General features: G+C 42.5%; 1 protein-coding gene and 1 non-coding gene across 2 annotated transcripts; one reads left to right on the forward strand and one right to left on the reverse strand.

The window, feature by feature from the left end:
* Positions 1–737: 737 nt before the first annotated feature.
* Positions 738–23,181, reverse strand: Got2 (glutamic-oxaloacetic transaminase 2). The gene is made up of 10 exons (XM_003472049.5): positions 22,971–23,181; positions 13,101–13,257; positions 11,099–11,227; positions 8,583–8,642; positions 7,602–7,763; positions 7,271–7,375; positions 5,811–5,961; positions 5,257–5,422; positions 2,622–2,772; positions 738–1,872 (listed from the first exon to the last, which is right to left on the reverse strand). Exons 1-10 carry the CDS (start codon positions 23,057–23,059, stop codon positions 1,750–1,752), a joined length of 1,293 nt encoding a protein of 430 aa, XP_003472097.1. The 5' UTR covers positions 23,060–23,181; the 3' UTR covers positions 738–1,749.
* Positions 11,808–11,909, forward strand: LOC111757476 (small nucleolar RNA U13). Its single transcript, XR_002791819.2, has one exon. It is a non-coding gene; the product is annotated as a small nucleolar RNA U13 (small nucleolar RNA).
* Positions 23,182–24,794: the final 1,613 nt, after the last annotated feature.

The raw sequence follows: 24,794 nt of genomic DNA on the forward strand, positions 1-24,794 counted from the left end.
ATACTGGTCTTCACTAAGTCTTGCTAATTTTTAAGCATTAATTAGAGCTTTCATAAAAATCAGTATCTCTACCTTTTCTTTCAAAATTGAAGACCTGCAACCTTAGGCTTTCATTCCCACACCTTCCTATGGTTCTTCTGTGCTGAGGATGAGGGCTGATCACTGAAGCTTGGTCACATCCAACTCCTCTTACTTCTGACTTTATTATCTATTTGTCTCCTATAAACACCTGTAGCTGCCACCTCCCTCCATCTCTTCTACTCCTTGCCTGTTTTTTTTTTTTTTTTTTTTGGTACCGGGGATTGAACTCTGACCTCATGCTTGCAAGGCAGACCCTTATGCCACTGAGCTAAATTCCCAGCCTATATCCATATCATTTGTGGGACTCTACTTGCCTCCCAAGGCCTGAGGGATGACACCCACTCTCCACTCTCCTCAACATCTTCGGACTGGACAAGATGAATGATAGGATGAAGAAAAAGATGTATCTTCAGTCAGCATTTACAAGAGCCAACAGCCAGGGATTTAGCTCAGCAGCCTAAGTGCCTGCCTGGCAAGTGCAAGGTCATGAGCTCAACTGCTGGTACCACCTCCCCCCGCCAAAAAAATTAGAACAGCCAGCAATCTTTTGGCTTATGGTCAGCTGGACATGACTCCAGACTTCAAGAATATATACCCACTCTTACTTTTCTTTACACCAAGGAAAAAAAAAAACCAACTCAAAAAACAGGCAGTGGTTGGGTTTACAGTAATTTTATTGTAACAGAGAAACCAGGCTGTAGTAAGTCTACATGATTAGAGCGGATGGTGGCTACCTTCCAAAGGGTGAGGTGCATCTTCTTTTCTGACGCTACCCTGCACTGCCCAGCTGGCAATGAGGTGAGTGGCTGTGCAGCCACACTAGGGGAGGAAGCAGCCAGCCGGCAGAGGCAACATGCCAGCGGGGACCAGCACACAGCCCCTGAAGCAGACACTGAAGTAAAGTGCAGTTGCCTACTCTCCACTATTCTTCGCTAAGAAAGGAGAAGGAATGGCATGAGAATTATGTTCTTTATTCTGAAATAAATCCTGACAGGGTCGATGACCAATCAAACAGCAGCATGGAGTGAAAATCTGGCTAGGTATGTCTTCATGCCTAAAGAAAAGTATAACAATGATAAAGAGGTGAGTCTTCTCTCTCCTTTTCTTAAATAAGCCAGGAAACAGCATGTATTACTTTCCTTGCTGCAGTGGTTTTTGTAGTCATTGGTTTTTGTAAAGTATAATCTGGTCTGTTGATTAGGTTCCACCACGGAGGACAAATGTGAGTTAGTGACTGTTAATGACAGCCTAGGTCTTCTCTCATGGCTTCTAATATGAGCTATGTCTCATGCTGGGCCCACAGAGGAAACCCTTAAACAACATGATGCTTCCGTTAAAGCTTCTGAAATATTGCAATCTCTTGAATACAGGTTTTTTTTTTGGTGCTGTGACTTCCTTACATGTGTAAACTCTTTTAGAAAAGTTGGAGACAAAAGAATGGGGGAGAGTTTGGTTTACAGCCACAAGTCCCAGACCAGCCACCCTGCCTCTGCACTATTTTGCTACATGTTCTTTTCTGAGAAACACATTCAGCTGTTGAGTGTTGTGTACTGTGGTTGAAAGAAATGATCCACTCACCACCATCCACCCTCCCTCCTCCTGCATGTCAATCTCACATCAGCAGAGGCTGAGGACAGAAAGGTTGTCTCTGTTCCTTGCATCCGGAGATTACTTGGTAACCTGATGAATGGCATGGGCAAGATAGCCCACATTGCCAGAGGTGACCCCTGCCACAGAGATGCGGCCATCCTTTGTCATGTAGATTGAGAACTCCTTGGTTAGCCTCTCTACCTGCAGAGAAACAAGGACATGGTTACTTCTAGGCAGTAATTTTTCCAGCTCTGGCATGGCATAATAGCCAGCTTGCTGTGACAAAAATAACAGTGGGTCTATTTTCTCACTTACGCCCTCTTCTTAGGTTTTGATATGTCAGCTTAGAGTAAAAGAAGAATAAAAAAATATTTTAATGTAGGATAATGAATTCTGAAGTGTGAACAGGTAGAAAAAAAATCTAAGATATAGCATAGAAAACCAGCAGTTGTCATAAATACAATCAAAACAAGGTATGTGGGCTGGGCTTATAGCTCAGAGGTATAGCAATTGCTTAGCGTGGGTTCCTTCCCTTGCACTGAAACCCCCTTCTCCCAGCCAATCAAAAATAAAAAAACCTCAAGGTATGCATTCAGAACTCTGCAACCTCATGGTGGGGATACAGATAGGTAAACAACTACTAAACAAAACAAGCCAGCCAAGTGTCATGGACCTGAGGTTCCCAGATACTCAGGAGACTGAGGTGGGAGGATTACTGGATGCCAGGAGTTGAAGACCAGTCTGAGTAACACAGCTGAAGTCCTATCCACAACAACAATGACGATGACAACAATTCCCACAAACCCTATGAATGTTACCTAACACCTTTACCAAAATAACCTTAGGGCCACCCTGAATAGGCAGGGACGTGGGAATAGGCAAGGACGTAGGAGGAATTCTAGTTTGCAAGGACTGATCAACAGGTCAGCCGCAGAGAAATATCCACTCACCTGCTCGGGCTTTAGGCCTGTGAAACAAAACATTCCAATCTGGTCAGTGATGTGCTGCCAGTTGTGGGAGGAGCCCTCCTTCTTGAGGTTGGAGACCAGCTGGGTGCGCATGCTAATGATACGGTCGGCCATGCCTTTCACTTCTTGCAACCTGTAAGAAGACCCAGAGAGGGTGCTCACCCTGGCTAGGCACCACCAGGTAACCCAGAGTTCACAGCGTTTTAATCTCTTTGTGTGCCTAGATTCTTAGTCCTTGCTTAAACCATTAAGCTCCATTGTCCAGGAAGGAGAAAAGCTATGGCATTGCATTCTGTTTCATATCATAAGGCTACTCTGACCAAACAACTAAAATAGTTAACATGCTTGATATTAAGAAAAGTGAGGGTATCACAAAGAAACATTACAGGCTAAAGTGGAAACTATAGGCTAAACAATATAACATGACCTTGTTCTTTATCACGGATGGAACAAACATTCCTTCCTTTGCAATAAGACAAAGCACTGTACACCTACGGTGACCCAAGTTCATGTGTTAGGTGCTATGGACTGAGTCGTAGTCCTTGCCTTTAAAAACTTACAAAGCAGGCTTGGAGCCAAACCTGTAAACAATCAAGTATGGGAGAAGGCAGCATAATATAAAGCTAATAGAACAGCGCTGTGCTAGAGAAGGGGGCTGGCTCTGTCTGGGGACTAGGAGAGACAGTCCTCTGTATACAGAGCTCATTTGGTTTTCAACACATTTTCTCCTTTTTCAAAACTGCCACTGACATTCTATTCCCAAGGCTTTATGGGAAATTCTTGTTGGTCCTCATTAACCAGACCACTGAAATGACATATATTGCCCTGTGTTATGTGTTTGCTTTCCTAAACCATCTCTCTGTGATGATGTCATACACAGCTACAACAGGTTCAAAATTGCCAATGAAAGCTGGCAGCACTGCATTAGCAGTGATTAAAACTGGAGCTGAGGAGCCTCTGGTCTCTCCCAAGGTGACATTTGATTTTAGATTTCCTGCAGCCCCATCCATCTAGCTCCGTTCACTTTGATACAGGGCCCCTAAAGGCACTGCATGCAAGATCTGTGTATCCTAGATGCTGTTCGACCTTAGCAAAACCCTCCCTCTTTCTTTCAAGCTTGCTTTTTTTTTTTTCTTTGCTTTTTTTTCTCTCAATATTTGGCAACAACCCCAGCTTCCTCCTCCTTTTTTGAGATGGGGTTTTCTTTGGTTCCCTAGGCTGGCTTTAAATTTGATTTTCTTGCCTTAGCTTCTCAAGGAGGTAGGATTAAATATACTTCTGGCTTTCCTCTCCTAAACTTTTTGAATGTGCTTACATGTTAATTTTATGAAAAAAAATATAATTGAAAAAGTAGGGCCAGGGATTTAGCTCAGTGGCACACATTATTACATTACAAACATTATTACATTACATTATGACTGGTAAACTTAGAGACCACAGAGAGCAGAGTTAGTTTTTTTAATCCAAGACTACACAGAAATTCATCCTCTCATCTAAGCTATACAGGACAACCTTAAACTTAAACTATATTGCATGTCATGACCCATTTGTAGGTCATACATTCAATTTAGTAGGATATAATTTGCAATTAAAAAATACTGAATTTGATCATTAGCACTACAAAAGAAAAAAGAAAACACTGGATTGTAGCACATAAAGTCACCAGTAACAAAGCTTTTGTTTTCTGAGGTCCTGCTATGTTGCTCAGGCTTGTCTCAAACTGAGTTCAAGAGATTCTCCCACCTCAGCCTTCTTAATATCTATGACTAAGGTGTGGTCTACCATAACTGGCTCAAAGACTGAATTTTTCTTTTTTTTTTTTTGAGGTAGGGTCACACTATGTAGCTCAGGCTGGCTTGGAACTCATGATGATCCTCCTGACTCAGCTTCTCAAGTGCTGGGATTACAGGTGTCCATCATCATGTCTGACAAACACTGAGTCTTAAAAATCATTTTAGTTATATATACACCCATATAGAAGTAATGTGTTTGGGACCATCATGTAAAATGTATTCCTTAGTGAAATGTGATTAAAAAAAAGATTAACACTAATTGGAGAGTAGGCATTAAGATGTAACTGGCAAGATAATAAAAATCAAAAAATATGCAGGAATACTGATTCAATATGAGCAATTACTTGTACAAAAACAAAACTACGTGGCCTGTGGATATAGCTTAAAGGCAGAGCGCTTGCCTAAAAGCAAAAACAAAGACTAAAACATGATCTTTTTTTTTTTTTTGTCTTTTTCATTTTTATTGGTACCGGGGATTGAACTCACGACCGCCTGCTTGCAAGGCAGGTGCTTATGCCGCTGAGCTAAATCCCCAGCCCCAAACATGATCTTCTTAAGGAAGATTTTCTATGTAAACTACTTTAATTTGAACTTGAGCTTAGAAGGCAGGTTTACTAAATATGGAGACTAAAGAATAAAAAGAACTGCTATTTCTGAACTATGTGCATCTCTTATAGGGAAATGCCAACGGATATGTGTTAAGAAAAATGCACTTTCTTGACACCCTCTCCCTCTGCACACAGGGAACCTGTGAGGTGCTGTGCATCACTGGCTTTAAGGAGTGGTGGGACAGGTGCGTGGGTGGGGAGTGGCGGAGTCTTTACCATTGCTTTCGCAGATCTGGGGAAGTGAGAATGGTAGAGGCAATCCGGGCCCCATTGATAGGAGGGTTGGAATACATGGGACGGATCAAGATCTTCAGCTGGGACTCCACTCTTTTGGCTTCATCCGCATCTTTGCAGATCACAGTGAAGGCTCCGACACGCTCTCCTGAAAAGACAAAGTGGATCTTGTCTTTTAGATACCCACGTAACACACTAAACCAAATCATGATTAAATTTGTCACTTGATATATATCTCTATCAGAAGGGCCATAAAAATAACTTTTTTATTATAAATAAAAGCAGCAAGAATGGTGAATTGAAGCATAACAGAAAGTTTGAGTACTTAAAGAACACACTATATTGTATCTATTCTCTTGGGTCCTGGATCAGTTGCTTCATGTTTAGAGAAGTAATAATCTGTTTTCTCTCCAGATAAGGAGGGACATAAGGAACAGACAGACAGACACCCTATCTGTTCCTGCCTTTGTGGCATTCTCTCCCAGCTCTTCTCCAAGCTCATTAGAACACACATCACCCTGGGTCCTGTAGCTCACCGTATAAACCCATGTTCTTGGCGTATGACTGGCACAGGCAAACATTAATGCCCTGTTCAATGAAGTGGCGCACAGCCCAGGCATCCCTGTCACCATCACCGCTGGCGAAGCCCTGGTACGCCATGTCAAAGAACGCGAAGAGATTCTTTTTCTGTGAAGAAATGAGAAGACCAAAGCTTTAGGCAGAATCTCTAGATACCACACATGGTTGCTAGCACTTACTGAGATCATGTCTGCCTCACCTAGAGGTGAGACAGCAACTTTTTTTTTTAACTTTGGTTAATATACTCTCAATGGCTCCAGAGTTCTGCTTAAATAGGGGGTGGGGTCATTACTCTTATTTAGTCAATATAGGAGTAGTACCTGTCTTTTCTGGAGCTAATGTAACCTGGGTAGGTTCTTTCTAACCTGAGAGTTCCAGAGATGGCCTGAGTAGAACCACCTCATCTTGAAAGTGCTCTCTGCATGCTGTTTCTGTCTCATTTCTTTTTGCAGCTTAGATTTGACAGACGGTAGTGAAAACAGAGACTCAGGATGAAAGGAATGTTTTTCCCTCTAGAATTCTGATGTGTGACAGCCAGCTACCCTCTTGAGAGCTAACGGCAATACTGAGGAAAGTGGCAGGGAGGTATACAGAAGGATGGGTAATGAACACTGACTGAGGCAAATGCAGGTGGCTACCAGCAGACCCACAGGCACTGCAGCTGCTGTGCATGGTAGCCAATGGCAGGCTTTATTCAGACCAAGGAGCAAGAATGTTTCAAACTGTTCAGATACCATCAATTACAGAACTGCTAACTAAGCAAGTGAGGTACTCTTTCTTGGCAGCGCATATGAAAGTTTTGTGTAGGGTCTAGTTTAATTCTCATTGCTCACCTACATGGGAAAATTTTATGTAGGATCCAATTAACTTTTACTGCTAAGACTTGGCCAAGTTAAGCATCCAAGGCTATTTACTAAAACTTTTAATCAGACACTCAGGCTTCTCTTATATGAGACACTCAAAGTATAAACAATATAAGGAGCACAGACAATAGGAAACAAGGATAGCTCTTTTGCAAACAGGAAGGGAACCAAAAGATGGAGAAGGAAGGAAGTAAAAAGAAGATATATTATGTATATGTACCAACTCCTCATGATAAATGTAATCATCATATATGGAAAATATGTACTGAAGGGGTTGGGGATTTAGCTCAGCGGCATAAGCGCCTGCCTTGCAAGCCTGTGGTCTTGAGTTCGATCCCTGGTACCAGTAAAAATACAAATACACACACACACACAAAAAAAAAAAAAAAAAAAAAAAAAAAAAGAATAAAAAAATAGAATATGTACTGAAATAAATTTCTTTTTAATTGGTACTGGGGATCGAACTCACGACTGCCTGCTTGCAAGGCTACTGAAATAAATTTAAATAAATAAAATAAACCTGGAACCAATCCCAATCAGTTCATCCTCCTCACCTTCACCACTGATGCTATTTCCTTCCACTGTTCTTGGCGAGGGTCCACTCCTGTGGGATTGTGGGCACAGGCGTGCAGCAGAATAATGCTTTGTTCTGGTATTTTCTAAAGAGAAAAACAACCAAAAGACTGCTACTTTGCAGCTTAAGAGCGGCTCTTTCTCATCGGGTCACTAGTATCTGATAAGTTACAACAAGAATCTGAGGTCTGGGGATTAGCTCATCCTCAGTATTTTAAGCCAGATGTTAGCACTTACATGGAAGACATCAAATATCTACCAGAAAGTTTATCCCCTCTTTTTTGTCCCTCCAACCCTGAAAGCCACACTTACAGAAATGTCCTCCATGGCACCAGTGAAGTCAAAGCCACAAGTCTTGGGGTCATAGTACCGGTAACCTTGTAGCTGCATGCCAGCATCTCTGAAGATGGGTGTGTGATTTCCCCAGGATGGTTTGGGCAGGTAGACATCACGGCTGAACTTGAAAAATCTTTGCTAAAGAAAGGGTGAAGGGGAATGGAAAATGAAAAAAGGAAAAGCAAAAAAACAAAAACAAACAAACAAACAAACAAACAAAAAACCGGTATATTTTCTTAAGATATTTTTCTTCACTGAGTCCCAGCTTCTCTCTGTGGTTGACTAACAGTATTGACTCAGTCTGGGGAATCTGGGCTCTGACAATTATCCTTGTTGTCTAGCTAAGGAATTCTCTTGGCCTTGACTTGTAAAATGGTGTTAACTAGAAAGGGTGATGTTGCAGCCTATAACACAAGCACATTGAGGCAGGAAGATTATAAATTGGAGCTTCGGTTGGGTAACCAAAGGAAGACTCTGTGTCAAAATAAAAAATAAGGCCCAGGAATATAGCTCAGCACCATAAGCACCTGCCTGGCAAGTGCAAGATCATGAGTACGATTCCTGGTATCCACCCGTCCCTGCCACCAAAAAAGAGCTGGAGACATAGCTCAGTGTGAGAACCCTGGGTTCAATCCCTTGTGTGCACACGGATGCACACACACACACACACACACACACACAGTTACCTAAATTTCCCTTATAGGAATTAAATGAATTAAAATATCAAAAATATGAAAGCTCCCTAGTAACAGTATATGATCAATACACTGAGTTTATTATTCTTTAACTTTCTTATAATTTCTCCAAGACACTTTCTTTTCTTAGTCTGAGAATAGGAAACCTACCAACTCAGTGGAAAGAGAAAATCTACTTCTGGGTCAGTGTGGAATACAGGTACAATAGGAAGACTGTCAGTCTCCACTTAAAACATTTTCCTGGGACCACTATTGTACTCACCAGAAAGTTGGCTCCGATCCTTAAGGCTCCAGTTCCAGAAATGGTTTGTACAGTGACGAACTGCAGGAGACACATTGTGGTCAGTGATGTGACCAGCCCAGAGAGGTCCTACTCTGTCCAGTCAGTACCCTTAATGCTTCAAAGGTAACTCTTTATGGACTGTTAGCATCACCTATGGAACACTTGTAGGACACAAAAACTCTATCCCAAAATGCAAAAGCAATGATTTCCACAGAAATAATGAAAAGACACTAAGAAGTATTATATTAAAATGTTACTCTAGAATTATACAAAATGGAATGTCCTCTGAACATTAAAGTTCCAATGAAATCATCAAGTACATTAGGATAATGTTAGCACACTGTATTTTTTGTGGTACTCTGACAGTTATCTCATTATATAGCTAAGGGCCTTTCTGGGCTTTCACTTGTAAAATGGTGTTAACCAGAAAGTGATAATGCATGCATCCCAGAGCTAACAAGCAATGAGCTCTACAACTGAGCTACATCCCCAGCCCATGTACATTGTAAAGGTCATCTAACAAGTCTTCTACGAGTTTTCATAATGTGGAAATAAAAATCTAATTGTAGGTCTGGAAATACTAGTGATTCACAAAGGCACAGCAATTCATAAAAGACAAAATAGGGTATCTTAACATTCAGGCTGTAATTGCCCAGATAGGCACATATTAAGTAAAATCACACTGTTAATAAAAATACAGTTTTAGTGAGGGGCTAACAGGTAGTTCATTGCATGGTTAATAACCAAAGCATATTCTATCCCTGACTTAAGATAATTACTGAGCTTGAGGATGTATATTACTCTCTGAGTTAACAAGCTAATTGTGTGAACTCAGACCACTCTTTTTTTGTATCGGAAATCAAACTCAGGACCTTGTGCTTGCCAGTCAGGTGCTTGTACTATTGAGCTACATCCCTGACCCCACCCCACTCTTTTTTTTTTCAGAAGGGAAGGAGGAGAAAGACTCCTGGCTTAATTTGCCTTTTTTTCAGTACTGAAGGTTGAATACAGGGCCTTGCACACAATAGGCAAGTACTCAACCACTGAGCTACAATCTCAGCTTGTATGTTTTTTCCTCTAAGGCTTAAGAAAAAAATTAATTTGCAAATTATTCATTATTTATTATTAAACTATTAGCAAACACATTTTTGGGGCCAGTGATACAGCTCAGCAGCATGAGCACCTGCCTGGCAAGCGTAAGGTCTTGAGTTCAATTCCTGGTGCCAGAAAAACAAAATAAAACAACCCCCCCCCCCACATTTTCCCACTCAAAGAAAGTAAACTATGATGCATGTGAGTTCACACATTGGGAACATAGTCTTTTCTCTTTCAATGCTCAAATTGGTTTTCACAGAGTAGCCGAGTGAGTCACTGGTCCTGCCTGCATGGCTACCTGAGGACAGTTTTCTGTTTGCTTCTCCCACCCAGGCCAGAAGCTTAGCACAGGAGTGTGGAGATTAATTACAGGCCTAAAAGTAGGCACAGCTACGTGTTTCTACAGCACATCCAATGTCTTTTTTTTTTCCGGTTCCGGGGATCAAACTCATGACCTTGCGCTTGCCAGGCAGGCACTTATGTTGCTGAGCTAAATCCCCAGCCCCCAATGAGTCTTAAGAAATTTTCGATGTGCTATAAGGTTTGGTTTTTTTGCATGTGGATATCCAGTTGTTCCCGTGTATTTATTGAGGGTACAATCCTTTCTCCACTTAATTGCTTTTGCATCTTTGCCAACAATCAGTTGTCTGTTACGTGGGTATCTATTTTGGGACTTTATATTGGTACTCTGGTGGTCTGTCTATCTTGATATCAATGCCATTTTGTCATGATTGGTGTAACTGTGATAAGTCATGGGACTAGGGAGGGTTGGAGCTCTAATTTTGTTCCTTTATTAAAGTTGTTTAGACTCTTCTGAGTCTTTTCTATTTTTACAGAAATGTTAAGGACCAAAATGTTAATCTTTATGAAAAATGATGTGACAGTTTGATAAGGGATTGTGTTTTTTGATCTTTATTATTTTCTTCCATTTGTTTTTGGCTTTATTATGTCTTATTTTTACTTTCTCAAGGAAAGACATGCAGATATTTCATAACTTAGTTTTCTAATAAATGTACTTGATGTTAAAAAATTAGTAAAATTTTGAGATGGGGGAAAAAGGAAGTTTGTAAAACCACAAGAATAAAAGGGAAAAAAATAATGAAAATGAATATAACACAGATGCTAACAGCAAAATAAAGCCAAACTTATCAGTCAAACTGCTACTATATTTTCAGGGTTACCAGTACATTTTTAGAATTGTATTACATATCATAATCTTTTAAATTATGGCCAATTTACTATCTAAAGAAGAATTAGGAAGTGTGCCCACCTCAGTCATTATACATGTGTAAACTGAGTTCTATTTTCCTGTTTTAAAAAATTATTTAAATTACTTCAGATTTGTGTAAACTGTTACACATAACAGATCCTTGTATGACATTAGAGTCTGCTCAGCTTACCCGGCCACTTTTCAACACCTCGTTGTTCTCACCCAGGGCCAGTTCTGCAGATGCCTTACAAAATTCAGCCAGCCCTGCAATGGGCAGGTATTCCTTGTCCACATTTTTTGCAGCAAGCTGGGCTTCTGCCTAGACATGAGAAAAATGCATTTATTAGTTTATTCCCCTTACCTGGAACTAAATATAATTACTAATTAATGTTTTATAAATAAAATGTAAAGGCTTTTTTCTTCTTTTCAAGGCAGGTTTCATTTTCATTATGCTAGTTCAGGCTGGCCTTGAACTCACTTTGCAATCCACGCTGGTGTGAGCTGCTATGACTTTCCTGCCTCAGCCTCCGGAGAGCTGGGATAACAAGCATGTGCCATCATGTCTGGCCTTCTTTCTTTTTGAGATGGGGTCTCACTATGTTGCCCAGGTTGCCTTGGAGCGTTTAGGCTCAAGTGATCCTGCTACTTCAGTCTCCTGAGTAGCTAGGATGATAGGCTATGTCACCACTCCTAGTAATTCTTGTTTTTTTTTTGTTTTTGTTTTTGGTGCAGAGATTGAACACAGAGGCTGCACATGCTAGGCAAGTTAGATAAGCATTCTGAATGGTTCCCCAGGGCAAGTCTTGTTCCTTTATTTGAAGTTGCTGTCCAAAAAGAGTAAGTGAAATACTTGATATTTTGTACCATAGAACAGACATATTTTAAATATTTATATTTTGATTCTCAGGTTCATAAGTGTGATGACTGGGTGCTCATGCTCCATGCATGACCTGTGCCTCCTTTGAACCTTGTTACGACCTTGGCACATTACCCATCTGACGTGAAAAAAAAATTATATTTATTTTTTTGAAAGTAAGGTTTTATGTGCCTGGGTACATAGGCTCTCTTGGCTGCTACTTAATATAAAATGGCATTCTTGCAACATACAAGAACAAAGTTTAAGAATACCACCTACAGTAGACAAAAGATAACAAAAATAAATACATAAAGGGGAAGTTTCCTTATGGTGAATGCCAAACTAAGAACTTCAAAGCATTAATAATAATAGCATGGTTGTTCCATGTGACCCCGGACAAGTTATTTGATCTTCCAGTCCCCTCATCTATTTGTTTTCATAATAGGAACTGAATCTACAGGTTTCTGTCATGAGCATTCTGCCACTGAGCTGCATTCCCAGCACTGATTTTTATTTTCTTTTTTTTTTGAGACATAGTCTTGCTATGTTGTCCAGGTTGGCCTGGAACTTGCAATTCTCTTGCCTCAGTTTCCCAAGTAGCTGAGGTTACAGATGTGTGCTAACACACTCAGTTGAGGAGCAACTATTTTTATGTCTCAGAGCTGAGGTTAAGTGTTCATAAAGTAATGTGCAACAGAACTTGGTTATCTTTAGCTTGCGAAAATAGCTTATATTTTCGAATACATTTTCTTTTTCTTCTTTTGGACAGTGCTGGGGGTCAAATGTAGGACTTTGCACATGCTAGGCAAGCACTGTATCATTGAACTGTACCCCTGGACCTGAATGATTCCTAATATTTATTCTAAGGGGATTAGTTATTTAAAGCTGCAACAGAAACTATGTAACTAATACTAACAAGAATACAGCAAAAATATGGAGAATGAAAAAATTATCCTATGGTTCACCAGGAAGGACAAACAGAGCATGCATGTATACAAGGGGTTTACTAAGGTATTCAAAGGGGAGAAATGGAAAATAAGAATAGTAACTCTCATTTGCACAAGACTATGACTCTTGCCAAGAGACAATGTTTAAACTTCGGGTCCTCTGTGCACCCTCAGGGTGCAGTGACACTATGCTAGTTCATCCTTGGAGAAGACTGTGAGTCCAATCTTACACTTCCATAGCCAAAGGTGTCATGGACCAGAAAACTCAAGTGAGTTTGCCTGAATTAGAACCTGGGCTGAGGAATTCCAGCTCCACACCCTTCCTGCCAGCCTCAGATCTCCGTGCAGCTGACTCCTGCCAAGCTAGCAGGAGACGCACGTGAGCTCACCTTCCTCACACTTGGGAGCACATAGGGCTTGCCGTTGTCGTCACGGTAGGCACCAACTCCCAGGTTCATCTTTTTGCTGTTCGTGTCTCTCTTGTAGGCCTCAGTGACTCCCAGGATGGGATCTGGGGGTCCCATTTCCACATGAGTCCACCAGGAGCTGAAATGAGAAACATTTGGCCTCAGTCACATGTGCTAGGCCCCATGGCCAGAGATGTTTCTACTGGCCCAAGATTCAGTGTGACAAATGCTTGTGTGTTACATACTGGGTATAGAAGTAGGCACCAATAACCCAGTGACACCAGGCTTCAAAGCAGCTTGCCAAGGAGCAGACATATACTTTTCACACAGATGCTATGAGACGCTAAAGCGACATCCAAATCATTCCGGGAAGACAGGGTTTTGGGCAGGCTTTATGTAGTTATTTCCAGATAGGTGTCACTACATAGTGCAGGCCAGCCTCAAATACACTATGTAGCCCAGACTGGCTTTGGTCCTCCTGTCTCAGTCTCCTGAATGCTGCTTTCTTTTTTTATTTTTATTTATTTATTTTTACTGGCAGATTATGGTTTAAATGAATGCTGCTTTCCTGGGAAAGTTTTTAAAGCAGTCTAAACTTGACCTGAATTCCCACATAGGAGCACACTTCAAGGCTTTCCGGAAAGATGGCGGAGAGGTACACAGCCAAAAACGCCTCTCTTGAGAGTCACCATCTAGATACTGGAATATAGCAATTTGAGGGAGAGAAGGGGTGGGAATGTGGTTCCTTTGGAACCAGGAAAGATCTGAAGTGAGAACTGAAGCCCAGGGGGACAGTGAAGAGCTAATTCAACCTAGTTCAACGAAGGAGGAAGAGGGAGCAGGCAGAGCCTTCTGCCGGGACGAGACTCACTGCAGAAGAGCGGTTCAAACCTGTGGCTGCATGGCGACTGCTGGGGACCCCAGCGCCTCCATAGAGGCGCAGCAGTGGAAGGGAACTGCACCCTCTGAGGGTGAGTACTGTGGGACTGCACATCCTGAGGGAGAGGGCAATTGGCCAGGAGTCATCTTGGAGGGGCCCAAGGAGCTCAGAACCAGAGAACACAAGTGACAGGGCAGTGAGGGGCCGAGAGTGGTTAAAGAGGAGGTGCGACCAGAAGCAAAGGCCACGCAAGAGTTATCATTTGATCTCTTAATGGGCTTGGATTTTGTTTCCAGCTTATTTAAGAGCACACATAATTTGGAGAGCTTAGTACACACTTGGGTCAGGGACCCACCTTGGGTGTAGTAACACATGGAGAATCATTGAAGCTTTTCTTTGGGTCGGGGAAGGGGGATTAATAGGTGAGAGGGGTGATAACACGAATGGACTTGCATTCCTTAGGGCCCAGCCAGCCACAAGGTGAGGTACTGAATACAGAGTGCTAAGGGTGTGTATCCACCCAACGGTGGCTGAAGAAGACACAGATGAGGACCTGAACAAGGACAGGGGCAACTGGGGGAGGGAGGAAGGTGCTAGGTTTTTAGGAATTAAAAACTGACAGGAACAGCTGGTTCTAATATCTTTTTTTGTCTTATTGAGACAGGGTCTCTCTATGCAGTTCAGGCTAGGCCTTGAGCTCACTCTGTAGCTCAGGCTGCTCTTGAACTTGCAACCATTCTCTTGCCTCAGCCTTCTGAGTGTTGGGGTTACAGGCATGTGCCACCATGCCCGGCTCATGCCATAGAACTTTAAATGACTGTTTTCTGTCTTTTTTTTTTTTTTACAACCATGAACTGACTTGAGATTTTGTTTTAGCCAGTAAGCTAGGACCCATGGCTAGCAGCACTGAGTTTAGTATTTTAGTTATTTTGTGGTGCTGAGGAAACCCTGGGAGTCTGAGCCACATTCCTCAACCCTTTCTGAGACAGTTTTGCTAAATTGTTCAGGGTCACCTTGAATTGGACCCTCTTGCCTCAAACTCCTGAGTGGCTGGGATTAGAGATGTGTTCCCTTGAATTTGGTTTTATGCTTTTAACTATTTAGTGATTTCTGAGAGAGAGGACAGAGAATTTGGCTTGTTAACTGTTCTTATTTGCTTATCTTTATTTGGTGCTTAAATCAGTTGAGAGTTTTCTAGCTTTCAAAAAATCAAACTGATTTTTTGTTTTGCTTACTCTGGACCTATGGCAGAAGGTATGATTCTGGGGCTGGGGTTTAGCTCAGCAACATAAACACCTGCCTTGCAAGTAGGTAGTCGTGAGTTCGATCCCTGGTACCAATAACAAAAAAAAAGGTGTGATTCTGAAGAGTTATAACCTCACTATGTGTCAGTAATCTGGAAAGGCTTTCAGAGATCCTGAGTGCCTGAATGTGAAACATTTTCTATCTCTGAAGGGCGCTGATAAACTTGATAATAAAAAATCTCAAGTAAAAGGTTTGTGGGTTTGTGTTATAAACATTCAGTACTTATAGCACTGAATAGTCTTAAATTTTCCAGGAAATGGAAAACCAAATTTCTCATACTTTCAATGTATACATGTAATTTCTTTTCAGGCTATTTTATCAGTCAACCAGAATCAGTTCAGGAAAAATAAATCTACATAGAGTAAAATGTATGCTACATTATACTTAACATGAATAAGAGGATAACTGTTCTTATTAAATCAAATTAAATGAGTCTCATTTACCAAAGACTGATTTTTATTTATGTGAAGTTGAATTCCTAAAATTAATTTAAGAAAAATATACTTAAAATAAAAAAGTTTTAATTGAACTATTCTGATAAACTTTTAACAGTGATTATATATTTTTATTCTTTTAATATGTAGTATTTTTAGAACAAGTTTAGATTTAAGAAATGGAGGAGTACAGTTCCTACCCACTCAAGTTTCCCAGCTACGAATGTTGCCACTATACATCAGCTCCATACCTTTGCTACATTAAGGAACCCATGGTGATACATTAAGTCTACCAATTATTCAGATTTGCCTAGTTTCTACCAGGGTCTGGTTCCAGGACTCCTTCTGATACTACATTACAGTTAGCTGTCCTGTCTTCTTAAACTTTTCCTGGCTGTGATGGTTTCAGAGAATACTGGTCAGGTATGTCATAGGATGCTCCTGTACTGGAATTTGAGTTATCTCCATGACTAGACTGTGGTTATTAGTTTATTTTGGAGAACAGTAATTATATTTTATAACATGTCAGCTTGAAAGCAATTTTTAAGACCTTTGGTAAATTAATCTTAGACATTATAATGAATTAGTGGATTAATTAATCATCAGCTATCTAATTTCTAATTAAGACAATATAGACATACTGATTATGAAGCATAAATTTTGTGTATTTTGGGTGGGGGTTTAGCTCAGTGGTGTAAGTGCCTGGTTGGCAAACACGAGGTCCTGAGTTCGATCCCCAGCACACACACACAAAAAAGTTTGTATATTTTGCTTCTTATTTTTACTTGCTCTAGGGGATGCTATAGCTTTGAGTTATAATGAGCATGTTCTTTGCTGCAATTTAGAGGACAAAGTATAAAAGGGATGTGGTGAAAGTTGTACTCTGTTCATGCACTTTGCTAATCTCGTTACATTGATTGGTTTGACATCATTGCCTTCTTACTCAGTTTTCTTCGTGAAACAGAAGTTACTTTGGATCAAGCGTGATGGCCCATATCTGTAAATTCTAGCACTCTAGGAGGCTGAAGCAAGAGGATCACAAATTGAAGCCTAACCTAGGCAATTCAGCCTAACAGCCCACCTGAAAATAAAAAGTAGGAAGTGGGGCAGTTTGGGGATGTTGCTTAGTGTGAAGGCTCTAGGTTCAATTCCTAATACTGTAAAAAAAAAAAAAAAAAAGTTTGAAAACTGTTATTTTAAGATAGTACTACTCTTTTTCCTGGAGAAACAGTTATCTTTTTGCAGTACTACCGTGGGGCTTGAATCCAGTGTCTTTACACTGAGCTACATCCCCACCCCTTTTCAGTTTCTGAGACAGGGTGTTGCTGTTAACTAGTTAAATTGTTCATGCATGGGTTACATTCTTAAGATTTTTCTGCCTTAGACTCCCAGAATGCTGAAATTATAGGCATGTACCACTGTGACTGAGCTTGTGGTTGAAACTCCTCAAAGAGTTATTTATGTGAGGTATAAGTATTTTTATTGCTCCTGAAATTAAAACTCAGAAGTTTATTGTTCACTGGTTCATGGAAACATCACATGCTAACAAAAATAACATGTTACAGAAATGGTTTTCACCTTGTAGACTTCCTGAGATAACTATTACCCTAAAATGTCTGTTACAAATATAAAAGAATATGAGGACAAACTTCAAAGTCTTTTATGTGTGTTTGGTTTTATTTGATAATCAGTGGTTAGGTGTCTGTCATCCATTGGAAAGCCAATGCCTCAACCCACACAGGTCTTACGATTTTTAAGGGGAAGGGCTGCTAGAGGATGAGATAATAAAAGAGACAAAAGCTGGGGTCAGGTAGAGCCCTTACTCTCCGGATGGGAGGAAAGGAACTGCCTTCTCACTGCAAAGGCATTTATTTATACATTTAGCAACACCATGTCATGTGGTACCTCTTTACCTAGCAACCTATTGCTTGGATTGTTTAGGAGCTTGGTGTTTTTCTGGGCTGAAGCAGCAGCTTCACGTGACTTCATGTGGCTTGCTCAGCTTTGTTCTTGGGATGGCCACGCCCCACCCCTCCATGTGTGATCAATTTCCAGGTTCAAAGGCTCCCTACAAGTGAATTGTCTTTTTTTGTGCTTTTATGATATTCAATAATCAATGGTTAGTTCTCTCTCCTCCATGACTATTTGGATTTCTGTAAGTGATTGTGACTAGTACATAGATAAAGTAATGAGGAGTGAGGTGACGAGGAGGGAGCTACAAACCATGTAGACTGGGGTGGGCTGGAGGTCGAGCTCAGGGGTATAAGCGCCTGCCTTGGAAGACAATATATAATGATAAAGATATACACAAAGCAAAACACAGTTTATAGGATTGCCGAGGAGAGACTGAGAAAGGGGGCTGGAAAGACAGGGTTAGAAGGACTCCCAGGAAGAGGTGACTCAGGAGCTGAGTGCCAAGGATGAAAGGCAAGCAGAGGCTGAAAGGATGAAGGCAAAGATGTGACAGGTGCTGCTGCAATGGAGAAGTGAAACTTAAGGAAGCAAGATTCCAGGTTCCTCAGGTGAAATGACTCCAGTGCTCTGAGGAATCATTTGTCTAATCTCTACCAACTCAGCATCTCAGTAGGACACAGTGAAGTCCTCAGGGCTCATCATGCTGACAAGCTTGTGAATTATTCACTAGAATTTCTTCCCCAGCCATGGTTTTTGTACTGAACTTGTGCTAGTGGGCACCCATTTGTCACAGGAAGGAGGCTGGTAGAATAGCAGTGGGGAGCTCCCCAAAAGGTCCAAGTCACCTCTGTCTCAAAAGCTGACTGGTGTGTATGGTTACTCTGTTTTTTTTTTTTTAATTGGTACTGGGGGTCGAACTCATGACCGCCTGCTTGCAAGGCAGGTGCTTATGCTGCTGAGCTAAATCCCCAGCACCCTACTCTCTGTTCTTTAAGAGCAGAGGCCCTGTTTCTTGGATTTTCCAGATGCTTCCATCTTGTAATGGTCTCAATAACTTGCCTTGAGCAAACTGCATGGATTCCAACAACAGCTCAGTCACCTCTCAGCTGTGTGAACACAGGCAAGTAAAGTGAACCTTCCGTCTGTGAAACAGAGCCCAAGGGTACCCATCTTACAGTGCTGGGAGAAAGAGGAAGAAAATCGTAACAGAGCCTGGCAGAGGGAATGCTTGGTGGCAGCTGGCCTTATGTTACAAGAGCACCGTTGCAGTTTTATTTGTGTCACCAGGTCTGCAGCCTGGTGAGAACGTAAGGAATTTGAGAAGCCGTAAGTCACAGGACTCTATGACCAATGCAGGTCTTTTCTGCTTTGCAGTTACCACTACTTGGCCCGCTTCTACAGTCTCAGCAGACATTCTCATCCACCCCTCAATAGCTCTGAAGCAGGATTTAAGACTCCCCACTCTTTGTACTGGTGCCGTAAGTTATTTGGTTGTTTCTCGCAGCTAAGCAATAGTAAGAAACACAGGTACCTGAAGACAACTTTGAAAATGCGAGACATGAAAGCTTTGGTTAGTTCTCAAGCTTATACAGAGTGAAAACGTAGCCGCCTGCCAATCTGCATCACTGTCATTATCAACTGCTGAGTGGAAAGAACACTTTCAATGTCAAGGACGTATCTGATTATAAAAGGAAAAACTTCTGAAAGCAATTTTCAATTTTCAAAAGATGCCCTGCTTTTAAGAACTTTACTGGTGACAGCACTGCCTCTAACCATAGGTACAGAAGGTACATTTTCTCATAAACCATAGCTTTTGAGTTTTCCAGTGTATCTATTAAGAACGGTAAAAGCAATCTCAAAATAATGAATTGTAAGCAACCAAGTAAGGGAGCTGCGAAATTCAATTTACTAAGCTGGATGTTAGAACCTTGTTCCGGGATCTGCATGCCCTTCTTTATTCCACTCCTTAAAACCGTAGATTGTATAGGTTGTAAGAACTCCGATATTTTTAAAGGAATTGTGCTAGATGAAGTGCTCTAGGGATAAAATTGATGTAGATAACTATGATATCAATAACCTGTGGCCTACAAAGTGATTCCTGTTAATGCCCTTTGGATATAAACACAAAGCTTCAAACATTGAGCAATATTGACCAGCCAACCAAAAGATGTTAGGTACAAGGTATTCAGATAAACACTTCCAGTTCAAATACCTTGCATTTCTGGGGGTCATAAGCCTAGCTAGTGTTCTACAATTTAAAAATGCTTTTCCTCATATTCTTATTTTAAAATAAAAATTAATTAACTTGCCCATGATCACAAATGCTATACAATTTTGATCTTTTAATTACTGATTATTATACCTCTTGTACACTGTTGTTTATTTTGTTTTTGAGACAGAGTCTCACTGTGTAGTTCAGGCTGGCCTGGAACTCACTGTAATACAAATTGGTATGGAACTCAGGCTAATGTTCCTGCCTCTGGCTCCCATGTGCGGAGATTATAGGCACGTGCCATCACACTCAGCTGGCTGCACACTGCCTTTCTAAGAAGTCTTATGATACTACCTGGTTATTTCATGAAAAATCAAGTAATCAGAATTAAATAATGAAAAATAGACAGAGTGGTATCTTGATGATGAAGCGACTGCTTGCTTGGCATTCATGAAGCCTTAGGTCCACTCCCTAGCAATGTAAATAAAAACATATTAGCATATTTCCCATTCCTCATTGATGTGTGATCAATTTCAATTTCAATTTCAATATACTTCTAGAATACAGGTTACCACCAACAAAAAACTTTGGTGCCTTCTGTTAAAAAAAAAGAAACACTGGAATTTAGGAAGGGGATAGTAAAATGATCTAGTAAAATGATCTGAAAATTAAGTATTTCATTGGAGCTGGTCAAGATGGCATAAGGCTACAATTTCAGATACTTAGGTGGCTGAGGCGTGAGAATTTCAAGTTCAAGGGTAGCTTGGGCAACTCAGCCACGATCTTATCTCAAAATAAGAGGGGATATGGCTCACTACAAAAAGCCTAGGTCCAATCCCCAGTTTCATGAAGAAAAAAAACAAAACAAAAAGTTTCAATGCATTGAGTTGGTAAAAATGTTCCTTAGTTTTACCACTGGGCTCCAGATAAAGCTGCCACACAGTGGAATGAACACATGGTTTCTTTTCTGAACAGTTAACACCCATGACAAGATCTGCCATCTATTTCACTTACTCAGCTCTGGAACACTGTTTAAACCTGAGCAGCAGCTCTTTATTGTCAGTTGTTCTAAAGCAATTTGGGAGTGGAGTATTTGAGACAGAGTCTCATTATGTAGTTCCAGTTGGTCTTGAACTCACTGGGCAACCCAGGCTGCTTCTGAACTCACAGTGATCCACCTGTCTCAGCCTCCAGAGTGCTAGGATTATAGATTTGCACTACCATGCGTGGTTTTTCAAATATTTAAAAACCTTTTTTTTGGTGTTTGTTTTGTTTTGAGACAGGGCTTTGCTAAGTAGCCTAGGCTGGCCTCCAACTCACAGCGATCCTCCTACCTCAGCTTCCCAAATGCTGGGATTACAGGTATGTGTCACCACACTCAGCTTTTGGTCCTATATTTGCAGCACTGTGGTTTCTTACCTGTCTAGATTTTCATTTAAAATGTAAAGTTAAAATGTATTTATTTTAAAAATCAGGATTTAAAATGAAGACCTTTTTTTTTTTTTTTTTAAACAGATAAGACAGGTGCTGTCACAAGTGCCAAGATTTAGCACCAAAAAAAAGTAGGCAATAGGCAAGGGCTCTGCTCTCATGTAACTTATTCTAAAGGGAAAAAGAAAAGAAATATTAGGCTTTTAAACTGAGAGATGACTAAAAGTTCACACACCCAAAGTTCACCAAGCATTTTAGAGCTGCAGGTCAAGCAGCCAAACCCATAAAACAAAAGGGACTGTTTTAAGATTACTACTATAATGTTAAAATAGTCTGTATTTTTGGCATTCCTTTTTGTTCTCCAGATTTGCCGCATCAATACTGCCTCCCTAATCCTGACCTACTGGGTAGGCTTAAAAGAGCACTTGCTTTCAGGGTGCCAAGAAAAGCCAAATCGGGATAAGACATGTGAACGGCGGGGGGCCAACCTGTACTGCTAGGGAAAGGTCAGACTGTTCTGGATTACGGACCTGTACATCCATTCAAACGCAAGGCCAAGGGAGCTAGGAAAGGCCAGGCAAGGCTCTGCTGCTGGTAGTTATGGTAGCCCCGGGTGATTTTAAGATTGGGCACCTCATTAGGTAGTATTTAAGGAGACGGGCCACAAATCGGATTCCTCAGTGAATTAACTGCCTGGCTCCCGTCTCCGCTAGGAAATCACTAGCTTGTTTTATCCTCCAACTTTCCCTCTGGACTACATATCAGCCTTAAAAATTACGTATTTGTCATTGTTTAAGCGAATGCCCTTCTCTCTGTCTTGTTCACTGCATCGCCAAGACGTGGTCCAGTGCCTGGCACCGAGAAACTGGGGTTATGAAATAGTTCAGCATGAAACAAAGAGGAAAGATTGATGGCTCCCGTGCGACAGGATCTCCTGAGGGTTTAAAAACTAAGGAGGCGCACTTCCCACCGAAAAGCCAAACGGCTTGGGGGTTACCGGCAATTCAGGAGGTGGCATAGACAGGACAGCTTCGCTGTCAAGGTCACGGGATGCGTAAGGAAAGAGGGGGAATCTCAGTGCTGGCGCCCGGGAACCTCCCCTCCGGGGGCATTTCTGTCCCCTGGTACACAAGCAGCAGCCACCCTCAGCCCTGCCCAGCTCAACCTTCTGGGGCCCGAGGGGGCCGCGACAGGTGCGCCGGATGCCCCCCAGGGCAGCCCGTCAAGGACATGCGCGCCCCCCAGGCCCGCAGCCAATCGGCGCGAGGCAGCCCTGGAGCCACAGCCAATCAGCGCGAGGTTGGCCTAGCTCCGCAGCCCGCGTGCTCTCCTCTCGCCCCGCACCCCCTAGCGCAGACTCTAGCCTCCCAGATCTCTAAAGTGGGAGTCTGGGTGCCGCAGAGGGTCACACTTCCTTCCTTCGGATTGCACTAGCTTGTCCTCCCGTGTCCCCTGGTGCAGGGAGGATAGGGATGTTAGACTCTTGAGAGTCAGTCTCCGTGAGGCGTGGGCACTCAATCCTTATCTTCCAAGATAGGAAATTCGAGCCGAAGGCACAGAAAGGCAGGGTGTGTATATTTGGCCACTCCCCTTCCCGAACATGGGGGTAGATGTCTGGGGCGCCTACAGCTCGGCAGGCCGACGTGCAGGCTCCATCCCAGAATCCCTTGGCTTACCTGGCTCTGGCAGAGGCCACAGCGGCAAGGCCTGGGTGGAAGGCGGCGGCGACCCCGGAGAGGACGCGGCTGGAGTGCAGCAGCGCCATGGTGGGCGGCAAAGGGCAGTGGGTAGCTGCAGGACAGCGCGGAGGGTAAGCTACTGCAGACGCCGGGGCGCGGGCTCCGGAACCAGGCAGGGACTGCGACTTCTCTGGACGAAGCTAGAGCGGCCACGCGCCAGGCCCTGGCCGCGTCACAGCGTCCCCTGGCGGCTGGGGGCGGAGCAAGCGCGGCCTTCGCGCGCATCATAGTAAATGAATGAAGGGGCTGTCTGTCTCCGATTTTTTGGAAACCGGCAGCGCTGGGCGCAGGCGGTACTTCTTTCATTTCTTCGTGCGGGACAGCAGAGACGGCTACTAGTATAACGATTGGAAAGGTCTGAAAATGTAGGATGACACAGGTGAACCCCCACTCCCCATGTTTTAAGAGCTATTAAGACCCCAGGTGGCTTTCAACTCTCAACAATCAGCCAGACAATTCTGTAAGCAAGGCATCTCCCCTTCCCGAATGTACCTTCATCCTTGTTATAAAGAGGGCAGGCTGCAGATGTATTTTGTGGGCCAGTTACGAAGATTAACTGAGATTAGCAGATTATGTCTAAAAACAGGGCCTGATTTAGTAAGTACAAAATTACCCATGGTCATTAATAACAAACTTGTCTGAAACTTGTCTGTGTCAGATCCTTGGCAGGAAGTACCCGGTTCCCTTGCACGCTAGGACAGGACAGCAGTAGCCCCAGGTCCTTGTGAGGATGGGGAAAGAGCAGCAAATGTGACAGTACCTGTGTGCGCATGCTGACAGGGCTGTGGGGCTGCCCTGTCAGGGAGTGCCCAGCATGGAGTTCCAGGAGCCTGGAGTGGATGGAGGTTTCATTGGCTGGAGGACTGTGGGGTGGTGGCGGCAGGAAGGCAGCTCGGAACCCTCATGCTCATCAGCCCAAGCTCTGCACCTAGAGCAGTAGTGGCCACGCCCACTGCAACACAGGACAATTAAAGAAGAGTACCCTGCATTTGCCACCAGCTGTGAGCAACTTTGTTCTGGTGTGTGCTGGGGATCAAACCCAGGGACTAGACAATCACTCTGTCACTGAGCTGGGGCAGGACTTAAGAAGAAAGTCAAGTCTCTCAACCTTCTCTCTCCCTACAGCAGTTGTTCTTTATTCTAATACAGGTAAAAGCAGTAACATTTGTCCCTGTAAGTAAAATTTTGTAACGTCCTATCCCATAATGTCCTGTTAGGCCCAGTAAGGCCACCAAGATACAAAACTGTCATAGCTTGACAGATTGTCTTGGTTCTCCTGTTCACGCATAAGCTCTGTGCAGAAGACCAACCCTCTGGGCCAGGGATTTAGCTCAGTGGCATAAGTGGCTGCCTGGCAAGTGCAAGATTGTGAGTTCAATCCCCAGTACTAAAAAAAACCAAAGACCAACCCCCTTAGAGAAAAATATGTCTGTGGGAGCTTCTCCTTTGTTGCATGCTCAGCCATTTTAGACACAAGTCTGCTGGGCCGGTGTTCACCTAAAACCAAGTAAACTCCGTTTCCCAGTGGTCTCTCTAGTTTCAATTTCTGTCACACAGCTACATCCCCAGCCCATCTGTGAGCATCTTTGGATAAGAACTATGACTTGGGATTTTCTAAGCACAGTGACAAATGTAAATACAGGTGCCATTGGCAGAGGAGTTCGGAACAGAGGTGCCCACCAGCTGGGGTGCAAGCCAAACCACCTGGAAGAGAAAACACTTCTGAGGTTAGAATGAGCACAAGCTCATCAAAAGGAGGAG

The sequence above is a fragment of the Cavia porcellus genome, unplaced genomic scaffold (genome assembly GCF_034190915.1).
Source record: "Cavia porcellus strain 051 isolate PalLab524CR breed Dunkin Hartley unplaced genomic scaffold, mCavPor4.1 scaffold_4, whole genome shotgun sequence".
In the NCBI taxonomy this organism is placed as follows: domain Eukaryota; kingdom Metazoa; phylum Chordata; class Mammalia; order Rodentia; family Caviidae; genus Cavia; species Cavia porcellus.